At 38.2% G+C, this 12,576-nt stretch overlaps 1 protein-coding gene across 1 annotated transcript in view; it reads right to left on the bottom strand.

The window, feature by feature from the left end:
* Positions 1 to 11,453: 11,453 nt before the first annotated feature.
* LOC140981580 (uncharacterized) overlaps positions 11,454 to 12,576 on the bottom strand; it is a 2,843-nt gene continuing 1,720 nt past the window's right edge. The window contains exons 2-3 of the mRNA XM_073448012.1: positions 12,345 to 12,461; positions 11,454 to 12,255 (exon numbers count right to left, since the gene is read on the bottom strand). Of these exons, the coding sequence (XP_073304113.1) occupies positions 11,968 to 12,255; positions 12,345 to 12,461 (405 nt within the window). The 3' untranslated portion in view covers positions 11,454 to 11,967. The remainder of the gene's footprint in view (positions 12,256 to 12,344; positions 12,462 to 12,576) is intronic.

Genomic DNA, 12,576 nt, shown 5'->3' with positions numbered 1-12,576 from the left:
TAAATATAATGAACAAAAATAACAACGTTGCCTCTTAAGATTTGCTCGTATGAAATAAATGATTAATCGACTAACAATATAATAACATGTCAATGTTAAACATTCTTACAAAAAATACAACATAAAACAATATTAATTCAACAATAATAAAATAAAATAATACTTGACAATTCTCGATAACAAAAAAATTATGACCCTAACAAATTGACGAGAATTATTACCAACAAACGAAAATATTGACGTTGCGTAAAATAAAAATACCGAAGACGGAAGAATATGTCACCAATTATCCAACAAATTGAAATGCCGAGGACAACCAACAAATCGCCGAACGAAAATACCGAATGGAATAATCGGAGAAGGTGCAAATAAATCGCCGAATGAATACATAATGAAATTTCAATGGGAACAAATAAATAGAGGGGATAGGGGTGGGGGCCACGGATTCAATGAATCCGTGAGACCCTGCCACGGATTCAGAATCCGTGGCAGGGTGTCACGGCACCCTTATTATTTTTTTAAAAATAAATCTGAATCCGGTGCAGTGAAATGCGGATTGTATTAGTTTTGTAAAACTTTTCATTCTGCAATATTTGTATAATGATTTTTTTAATTTATAATATTTTTAAAAAAAGCCCCATCATATTCATCACTTAATAAAAGCATGCATATACGTAATTTTTCCTTTAAACCAAGCATGCACCGTATATTTTCATAAATATGTAAAAATCGTAAACATGATGCATAATCATTTAAAATATCATAATTGGAGCTCAGGGCGCTGCCAGGACCAAACTGTCACCCCGGATGCAAAATGACTATTTTGCCCCTAGAAACCTAAAAATTATGGTTTCACCACTGGACCTCTAAAATTGACCCGAAGTTTACCAATTTCCTTAAAATATCCCAAAACATTTTTGAAGTGTTCCTAGACGTAAACGCGAGCCAAAATCACAACTTAACAGATTCGTTTTAAAACTTAGACCGGTGTCCCGGTTTTAACCCAAATCGACCGGAAACTTATCCAAAATTTTCCCAACTTTTTACCATATATTATAAACACTAAAATATCCTAAAATAACAATATGGGACCTAAAATTTCTCGGCGGAAAATTTCGGCAAGCAACTAAATCCTCGGCCCTTTCCTAAACCTCTCCTTGAACACTCATTTTTTTCAAAAACTCACGCCACTTCCCACATTTGTTTTCACTCTTAAGCACTCATTACAGCCCTTAAATCCTTCACATTAAACTCCTAATCCTCGGCCAACCTACTTGCACCATTATTTATCTAACAATAATCGACCACCCCCACTTGCACCATTATTTATCCAACACATGGCTCCACCCCTTCATTCTTTCGGTCCACCATTCTACCACCAAATGTCATCCTTTATGACTCACCAAGGACCTTCATGAACCTCCTAAACCAAGCCTAAATGAAGCACAAAGCTGCTGTGCGACCAAACGCAGAGATCGTGCGAGCCTCTCCAAGGACACTACCCGAGCCCTCTTCAACTAAACCCCCATTCGATCTGCTCCTGGACTGGGACCAGCTGTTCCAGCCCCCTCCCAGCCCTACTAATAACCCAAGAGGGTCGGCTACAAGACCCGTACTGAGCCATGCACAGCTGCCCATCAAATCTCTCGATCTAGAACTCAAACACCCACACATGCACTTGACCGAACCAATTCCCCTCGAGCTGGGCAACCTGAATTTCCAGCACCTAAACATCCTTAAACACAGCCTGCACAACCCTTTAACATTACTAACTTGACAGCCCCTTGCACGAAAATGGGAAAGACGTGATGTTGAAGCAAAAAAATATGTATTTCTCGCATAAAACCAAGAAACTCACGCACACCTTGTTGGATCAGAAGTTTCATGAACAAACAAGCATATATCAGCGTATATAAATCGTGTATGATGCATGAAGAAAGATACAAATGCGTGCCTTATAAATGCTTGAAGAACAAACAAGTAGTGGGAGACACCGGGTAAAATTCTCCTAAGCAAGAAATTAAGGCCGAAGGTTTTCCTTGAACTGCTGAGTTCTGAAATTGAGGGTGAGAGGTTCTGAATGGGGTGTCGGCTAATTACTTTTAGGTTTAGGGTAAATGGTGCTTTAGGTAGTAATTAAATAGATAAATAATAGGTAATGGGCTTTAAAATAACAATTAAAGGTTTAAAAGCTAATTAAGCCACGTAAGTTTTAAAAGTAGGCTCATAAAATCCAAACGCACTTCCGAAAAATAATTCGTGTTGGAAAGATTTTGAAAATATTAGCCGAACCCTTAAAAAGTTCCCCGATTCGCTAAAATTTAAGTATCGTTAAAAATAAAATTCTACGGATAAAAATACCCAGAAAAATCTCATTTTTGAAATTGGCCTTAAAAATACCTTATATTAATTAATAAAAATTAATCATGAAATAAAATAATTTTTCTGAAAATTCTTCGGTCTCCGTTCCTCTCGTTCGGGCGTGAAATGCGTAAAGAAACCCTAATGCATGAACTTTTAAAATTTCATTAAATAAATTCTATCATGCAATAATTATGCATAAAATGCATAAAAATAATTAAACGTCAATTAATAAAATAAACATGCATTTTATGCTTTAAAAGAATTTAATGAAATACCAAAGAAATTTAATAACTTGCATGCATGTGGTTCACGTGGACTTTCAAATTTTCGGGACGTTACAATCTACCCCCCTTAAATTGAATTTCGTCCCCGAAATTCGCTTATCCTTGACGAACAAAAAGTTTAGACTCATAATTCTAGTATCTCAATACCAGCGCTTCCGCTGCGCTACTCTGGTAAAATAAGTGATAAATTGTCTTTACGTCTCCTCAATCCTAATTAAATTTGCCCACCAAAATCCTCGTCTGCGAGTCGTAACTTAAAACGACTTATGGTGACTTTGTTATATTTTTCTATGTCCTCAAATTTCTGACCTTCTCGCAGTTCCTCATACTAGAAATAGACGTCCAAACTTATTGCATCTTATTTTTCTTATACTATACCCATAATGTCCAGCGTCCTATTAGCATTTAGGTAGTTCAACTTAGGAAACCTTAGCCCCAAAATGTAATGACTCACTGCTATCCTCGGTGATACACTAAAAGTTAAACCTTATCCTAACCACATAACAAAATTAGCCTAAGATCATTGGATCAAATCTTTATCTTACGGCACAAAACTTACGTAACTTAACTATTTACAAGTATACTCCAAGTATAAAATTGTTGCAAATCTTAAATTCGAGTAACGTTAATCCATAAAACCCAAAATTTACAATATCGATCTTTTACCTTAATAATAAAACCATTCTAGTATCAATTATATGATTAACTATTCACTTCCCAATTACAATATAGTTGAGGCCTAAGACTCTGGACTTTCCTCATTGAAACAAATGTCGCATTCTTGCGTATCCTCAATGCTTAATTAATTCTAGAGTATAAAACTTAATAAGTTCTCCCGTGATAATGATGGACTAATTCTAATAAATCAACTTCAATTATAACCAAAGAGTTCTAGAATCCCCATATCACGATTTTAGATTTCTTACTCGATAAAAATCTTAACATTCGTTCATTGGTAATCTATGTTGAACACCACTAATTCCCTTCTGTTTTTATTTCACCCAAAATTTCCGTATGAACAAATATCCCATAAATTTGAATTTCAAACTTATCTAATCCAAATAGCTTTGGATAAAATAATTCCAACACACATATCTGCTTAGCCCCAAGTTTCTTAATGACTTTCAAAATTCCTCAAGACAAGGTGTCTCCCTCACCTCTTATATGCGTCTATCAAATGGCCTAACCATCAATCATACCCAACTTTCTAGAAAAATTTATTTCCAACAAAGGTATAATCTTAGCTGTTAAGATCATGATTAAAACTTATGATACATCAAACTTAAGTTCCCAAAAGTTTGCTAACTCAATGTCTATTCTTATAACTTAACTAACCGATCAACTTTACCTTAGATGACCATCACTTTAAATTCTTAATTTGCCACAACTTTATTTCACTAACGCTTACATTTTTGAAGCCCACGATTGATTTATCCTACAGTGCCCTTGATTACCATTCCTTATGACATTATAACTCAGATATCTAAAGGTTCTAAATATCCTTCAAGCCTAAATCACCAAAAATTTCTATCATTTAAGCCATTCAATTCTTACTTACTGCTAAACTAATCTCCCAATTTCTTAAAATTGCAACATTAGTTCTTAATTTCCTCAAAAATTATCCAATTTGTCCTTAATTTCGAAAATTCCACAATCGTACATAAGTTGTTGGCGTTCCTAATTCCATTTTATAAGTTCCTCGAAACATAAAGTTCAATAATTTTAAGCTTCTCAGCTCAAAAATCAATTCCCATAACCTCAAAAATTACTGATTTAACCCAAGTGTTCCTCTAAAGTTCTAATTTAATCCTCAAAAATTCAAAATTTGCAATTTGGCCCTTAAATTATAGAAAATTACATTTTTGGCCCTACAACTATTCGAAATTTGCATTTTTGTCCCCATAAAATTTTCTATTTTTAGCCTCATTAAACCTAAAAATTCTCGAAACTCAGAATTTAATCCCAAAATTCAGTAAATTTGAAAATAGTCCCTTAGAATTTTATTTTTGCACTTAGGTCCTCAATTATTGTTATTACAATTAGGTCTTTAAAATTCTCAAGCCTTGCAATTAAATCCTTAGATCCAACTAGGTAGAGCATGCGTCCTAAATAAATTCTACGTTTTTATACTTCCAAAAATCGTCGTAGTCTTCGAATCATTAATCCTTACAAGGAATCCTCAAAAATTAACTCGGCTAGCAACCAATAACCATCAGTAATTTCTTAGAAAATCTACAAGTCCCAAAAGCATTCATAATTTTCAAGTTTAACTTATGACCCACGAGTAGAACATCAGTACTATTAGCCGAAATTAATATAGTCAAATCATTTCCGACCTCTCCTAATGCCCAATAGCAAAATTCTTATTCATGTCCAATTCCACCAAAAAGTCAGCATGCATGAAAATCATATAATTTCTCATTTCGTGTCGTAACATGCATAAAAAAATTTTAAATTATCTAATCTCAAAACATAACGACAGATAAACATGTCCCGTAAAACGTATATCATGTAAACATGCAGATGATAACAGTAAATCATTTAAAACATTTAAATCATAAAGGCTTACAGACTTGAGGGTTGAAGACTGAGCTGCTGAAGCTGGCGGCGGCACAACCCTATACTAGACCTTTGCTCTAATACCAACTGAAACGTCTACCATTTTAAAAGTGCGGAAATATATATATATTTTATTTAAAGCTCACAATTACAAAAAAAACATTTAAAATAATCGTATTTATTTGCCAATAAAAGTAGCGCAGTTTAAAAATAACTAACGTTATCTAAAATCAAAGTAAACGTAAACTTGTAAAAATCGTAAAATCATTAACATATAAAAATGCGGAACTCCTCTCAAAACACATGAATCAATATGCGGAAAAGTAATGGTCATCGGGTCGTGTCACCACACATCCCGCCTGCCTACTCAGGCTTCGGCACCTCCGGTCCCCTGATCAAAATGCTCACCTGCATCACACACACCTAGTGAGTCTAAAGACTTAACACACCTGTACCAGTATTAACAAGTACATATACATAGCACACAGTAGTGAAAAATAGCATAATCAACATACATTTCATGAGCTTAAAAACATGAACATAAGAGTGTCGTGTAAAATCGTAACGTGTCAAAATATGTCTCATCATGTTATCATATCGTATGCGTAACCGTGACCTGTCAAAACATGATAATAGCATGTATCATTGTATAAGCATATACGTGTTAAAATCTTACTTTGAATTCTGTTAATTAGCTGTGACTTTCGTATCATCATGTCATCATGTCAGTCGATGGATCCATATACGTGTAACTACGTAACCGGGCGGCGAGGGACATCAGCGACACTCTCACCAGTCAACTGAGCCCGGGCCTATCATATCATCATATCATGTCAATGGAAATATGATCGTCAAGCTCCCTCTGGGGCCTTTTCCCGCGCAAACGGGTTCCCTCTGGGGCCTTTTATGTAAGGTCCCAGATTCGACGACTGTCCTCACTGTACCAAGACGAGTCTTTCCAGCGTGCTTATATCCTCACTCACACGCACCCTAGGAAAAACTTCCCAGGAGGTCACCCATCCCAGAATTACCCCAAGTCAAGCACGCTTAACTTTGGAGTTTTTATGTGATGAGCTACCTTAAACAAGATGCACCTTCGTGGTATGAGTAGTACATATCAATTCTTTTAAGCCCTCTTCAACGGTACAGACCATTACATTGAACAGTCTCGGAATCTCTCTCTTTCCGGTGTAAGATCAGTTCATTCATGTTCCCTCCGACTAGAACCCTGCCAGGAGCCGCTCATTGTCCGTGCAACCTCATGGCACCGGCGACCACCCCCCGCCCTCTTCGGCCCCGGGCCTCACATGCCCACCAGCTTCCGCTTGGTTCGTCCCCGAACCACACCGTACTAGGAGAGGTCGGCTCTGAAACTAACTGTAACGCCCCAGATTCGACGACTGTCTTCACTGTACCAAGACGAGTCTTTCCAGCGTGCTTATATCCGCACTCACACGCACCCTAGGAAAACTTCCCAGGAGGTCACCCATCCCAGAATTACCCCAAGTCAAGCACGCTTAACTTTGGAGTTCTTATGTGATGAGCTACCGAAAAGAAGATGCACCTTCGTGGTATGAGTAGTACATATCAATTCTTTTAAGCCCTCTTCAACTGTACATTCTATTACATTGAACAGTCTCGGAATCCTTCTCCTTCCGGTGTAAGATCAGTTCATTCATGTTTCCTCCGCCTAGAAGCCTGCCAGGAGCCGCTCATTGTCCATGCAAGCTCATGGCACCGGCGATCACCCCCCGCCCTCTTCGGCCCCGGGCCTCACACTGCATATATAAAGTATATGAATATACAATAGGTACAATGAGGTCTGTCTCTCAATGTATGATCATTAAACTCATTAAGAATTGCATTGGATATTCTAAACAGGTTCATAATCGAATCAACCGCCTAGAATAAAGATAAAGGTTGCTTGAACTTGAAACTAGCATCTGTGTTGTAAACGCTATGTTTCATTGGCAAGGTCATGGAGATGTTCATTCAGACAAAGATGTGATCATATAATGATGCACTGAACAACCCTCACTTAGACTGTTTAAGTGGTTCACACTTATCGAGTGGAATAGTCTGCGGTTATGGTTATACACAATTAGTCCTTTGACCCAAGACAATGCAGGGGCTATGCAAACTAGCATGCACTTTGATCCGTTTACCGACTCCATTGAGGTCATCAGGTGGCGAGATTTGGTATAGTTTTGAAATACATAGGATCAAATGTATTGTAGTCGGGGATTCACCATTTGCCTACAGGTGAAGATATCCAGAAACGACTCGTGCTATTAAAATACTACTAGAAATTTTTTTTTTTGTAAACTATTTTTGGAAAATTACATTTAAGCTCATGCATGCAATAACAGCTAACACATTTTAAAATAAAAGTACTCATCTACTGGTAAAAATATTGCAGTTCAAAAGAATATCTCATCATCAAACCGTAGACTGTTATTTAAAATAATTCAAATATGAAACATGCAAAGTCCTGTCAAATCATTAACATAAAAAAGCGAAAGTGAATAAAAATATCCATGTTTACTCCTAACTCATAAACATAATGTACGGAAAAAATATGGTCTTTAGGTTAGCGTGCGCACATCCAGCCCCTCCTACTCACTCTTCGGCGCCTCCAATCTCCATATCAATACGCTCACCTACATCAATCACGCCTAGTGAGTCTAAAAACTCAACACACTTGAACCGTAATAGCAAGTACATATACATAACATGCCACCGTGAAAAATACCGTAATTAAAAAACATTTCATGATCTCAAAAGCGCAAGCATAAGCATGATATGTCAAAGCATAAACGTGTCCCTATCGCATCATATCAACATATACGTGTTCAATTTTCTTCAATTGAATTCCGTTTATTAGTTGTGACTTTCGTATCAGCTGTAGTCAATGTATCCATCTACGTATAACCGCGGTACTCGACGGCGGAGACATCAACGACCGTGTTACCTATCTACTGAGCCTTGGCCTTACGTGTTCGTGTTCAGGTTCGTATTAGTCACAATCAACTCACAACCTTCAAAACATATCATCATATTTATCACTTATAAAATCATGCATATACATAAATTTCTTTAAAATCAAGCATGCAACGTATTTTTATAGTATCATAAAAATTCATGTTCATAATATCATATAAATTTTAAACATGCAATTTTGGTGATCAAGGCGCTGCCGAGACTACTAACTCGACCCGGGTGAAAAATGACTATTTCGCCTCTAAAACCCTAATTGACCATTTTACCTCCGAGCCTCAAAATTTCGACCCGAAGCCAACCAAACTCCTTAAAACACCTCAATACATAATTATAAAAAATTCTTATAATTCGTTTTAAAACTTGGACCAAAAACCTGGTTGTAACCCGAACTCAATCAAACTTAAACCATAGTTCGAAGACTCTTAATCAAATTCCATATGACCAAATTTAACTGTCAATAACCTTAGTCATATCGATATATCAACACCGAAACGAGTCATAAGCGCTAAAACCACTACCCCACCAACACTAGGCTTGCACCTAGGCGCTGACACTGTGGCGCTGCGGCGCTTGGTTAGCGCCTAGGCGCCTGGTATCAGCGCTGTAGAGCTACCAGCCCCAAAGATCTGGCGCTGCGGTGCCTAAAGGGCAACGCCATGGCCTTAGCCCTGTGGATCAACCTCTACCCCACGTTCAACTAATCCGGACCAGGCTCAAACCAACCCTTCCCAGCCCACCTTAAGACCCTTTTGAATCGACCTAGCAGTGGTCCCTAGCCTCATGCACGTTGCCCTCAACCCTACGCACAACCTAACCGTCCCAAGACCTAAATCGAGGAAACCCGATTGCACCATCACCAAACCGACTCACGATCTGATCCTAACATCTAAACACCATAATTTAGACGTGTTTGAGTCCCCTACCGTCCCATCCAGGCACCCCCTTCAACGAAGAGACAAAAACGTGAGAATCAATTCATAAAATCGGTTTCCTCTATGAACATGCCTTCAAAACTCACTTAAAACATTAGAATGACAATAAAACATGCACAATAAATCAAAAACTCATATTATGGTGTGAAATACGAGAAAATAGAGGTATCAGGCATGCTTTTGCGATTAAACACTCTAAAAACAATGAAAACGAGGCGAGAGACTGACACTGGAGGGACGGGACAACGTTTCATGAGAAAATTATTTAGTAACCCGATAACTCCTACTGCTGGAACTCGTGGAGGCTGCTGTGAAAATGGGGAGGGGCGGCCGAGAGAGGTGAGGGTGGGAAATAGGGTTTTTGAGGTAGGTTTAATTAAATTAATAAGTGCCAATGGGCCCTAAATCAAAATAGTTAGGAGGAGTAGGAGTTTAGGCCCAAAATATTTTAAAGTAGGCCCATTAAGCCCATAAACACTCTCGAAAAATATTTCGTTCAGGTACGTTTTTGAAAATACTATCCGAACCCTTAAAAAGTCTACCGACTCGTTAATTTTTACATACTAGTTTAAAATATGACCCGACGAGAAAAAATAACCAACCAAGGTCTATTTAAAAAAATCTCACTTAATTACACCATATATTAAATAATTTAAAATAATTATTTAATAAAAATATTTTTCCTCAATTATCTCAGGTGTCCGTTTCTCGTTCGAGCGTGAAATACTACTAAAAACCCTAATACATGAAGCCTTAATAAAGAATAAAATAATATACATATTTTAGTAAAAATTTATTTTGCATGCAATCAGGTTATGTGGCTCGAATTTTCTAGACCTCACAATTCTTCTTCCCTTAAATAGAATTTCGTCCTCGAAATTTAAAACGTACCGAATAACTCCGTATAGCGACTCCTCATCTCGGTCTCAGTCTCCCAAGTAGCCTCCTCCTTGGAATTATTCAGCCACTTGACCTTGACCATTTTAATCACCTTGTTCTGGAGCCTCCTCTCTTGCATGTCCAATATTTGGGTGGGTCTCTCCTCGAAATACAGGTTTCGCTTCAGCTGTAGTGGCTCATAATTAAGCACATGTGAAGGATTCGACTTGTACTTCTGCAACATCGAGAAGTGGAACACATTATGAACTCCCGCCAGATTCGACGGTAATGCAACTCTGTAAGCTAGTGTCCCAACTTTCTCGAGGATCTCGAATGGTCCTATGAATCTAAGACTGAGTTTGTCCTTCTTTCCGAATCTCATCACACCCTTCATCGGTGCGACCTTCACGAATACATGATTGCCCACTGCAAACTCTAGATCCCTGCGTCGCTGATCTGCATAACTCTTCTGTCGGCTCTAAGCGGTCTTTATCATGTCCCGGATCTTGACCACTAAATCTGCTGTCTGACTGACAATGTCTGGTCCCAACTCTGCTCTCTCATACCTCATCACAATAAACTGGCGACCTACACTTTCTCACGTAAAGTGCCTCGTATGGAGCCATACTGATAGATGCCTGATAGCTGTTTTTGTACGTGAACTCCACGAGAGGTAACTTCAACTCCTAGCTGCCCTGGAAGTCGATCATGAAAGTTCTGAGTTGGTCCTCCAATATCTTAATCACCCTCTCTGAGTGTCCGTCGGTCTGAGGATGGAATGTTGTTTTGAATAGCAGCTTAGCACCAAATGCCTGATGCAGACTCTTCCAAAATGCAGACGTGAACCTTGGATCCCTGTCTAACACGATGGACACTGGAATCCTATGCATTCTTACTATCTCTCTGATATACGGCACTACGTACTAAGTCATGGTGAAAGTATTCGTAATCGGTAGAAAGTGTGCTGACTTAGTGAGTCGATCAACTATCAACCAAATGATATTATATCCCCAGTTGTCCTCGGTAGCCCTGTCACAAAATCCATGGTGATGTTCTCCCATTTCCACTCGGGATTACGGAGTGGTCTTAGCTTTTCTGTAGGTCTCTGATGCTCCGCACTACAAGAAAAGTGGGTTTCCGCGGCGTGCAATATGCGCCGCGGAAAGGTATCCGCGGCGTACATGGCACGCTGCGACGCACGCTGTAAAGTTGAAAGCCGTCTTAAGTTCGAAACTATTGGCAGCGTGCAGTTTATGCTGCGGTTGACTCTAACAACGGCGTGCGGAGTGTGCTATTGATAGTTATCTTTCGGCAGCGTGCGCCGTACGCTATGGTTAAAAGCTTCAACGTCGTGCAAAACATGCTGTTGATATATTGACCAATTGGCAGCGTGCAAGGAACGCCGTGGTTAAAAGTATCCATGGCGTGCGCAAAACATGCTGTTGATATGTTCACCAATTGGCAGAGTGCATTGCACGCTGCGGTTAGAAGTATCCATGGCATGCACAATATGCTGTTGATGATTTATTGGCAGCGTGCAGTAATATGCTGTTGATGATTCATTGGCAGCGGGTATTGCACGCTGCGGTTAAAAGCAACCATGGCATGCGCAATATGCTGTTGATAAGGCGCAATGCAAGCTGTAATTGATATATTATTGTACGCTGTCGATTTGGTTTATCAGCAACGTGCAGCACATTAACGTTATTTATATTATTATGAACCAAATTTTAAACAATAATATCGAAACTCAAAAGATTTATCACACAACATCCAACCAATCACCAGAATTAAAACAAAATAATAAGATAACATAAAAACTAAGTAATTAATGTCAATTCTCTTTTATCCAATAAGACAAAAAACTTGATAAAGTAAACAAAATACTCAGTAATATGATGGTTTGATGCAATAGCGTCTCTAACCCTAGAACCAATATAAGATCTGTATCAGTCACACAAAACGATAAATTTAGAAAACCATGCTACTGTGCTTCCAACTGCATCATCCAGAAAAATCATTTCAGAATTCGGTCGAATTAAGTCTACCTGCTCCACAAGAACTCTATCAACCCAAACTTTCCAACAAGATCCACTAAGAGGAACGTGATGCACTTTTACAGTTGGATCTGTGGATGCAATTCGACCTTCAGCAACAACTCCATCACCACACCAATGAAGCAACTTACATTTAGTATTTTCAGAGATATCTCCATCACACACATTCTTTAAATTTGACTGCATATAAACAATACAAAGTATTAATAATGCCATATCTATTTCATAACAAATGTGGTTTAGATAACACAAACTTTTAAGATAATTACCTGAGATGCAACTTGATGTTGGTTCACATTATCAGCATTAGCACTTTTTTTGAGACGATTGATATCACAACCGCTTCCAATATCATTCTCAATCCCAATACTGCCACCACTACCTACCTACATATTGAGATAAAGCAAAAAATATCTCAANGCACTTTTTTTGAGACGATTGATATCACAACCGCTTCCAATATCATTCTCAATCCCAATACTGCCACCACTACCTACCTAC

The sequence above is a fragment of the Primulina huaijiensis genome, chromosome 1 (genome assembly GCF_012295235.1).
Source record: "Primulina huaijiensis isolate GDHJ02 chromosome 1, ASM1229523v2, whole genome shotgun sequence".
NCBI lineage: Eukaryota > Viridiplantae > Streptophyta > Magnoliopsida > Lamiales > Gesneriaceae > Primulina > Primulina huaijiensis.
This window is presented reverse-complemented; position numbering and strand designations above follow the sequence as displayed.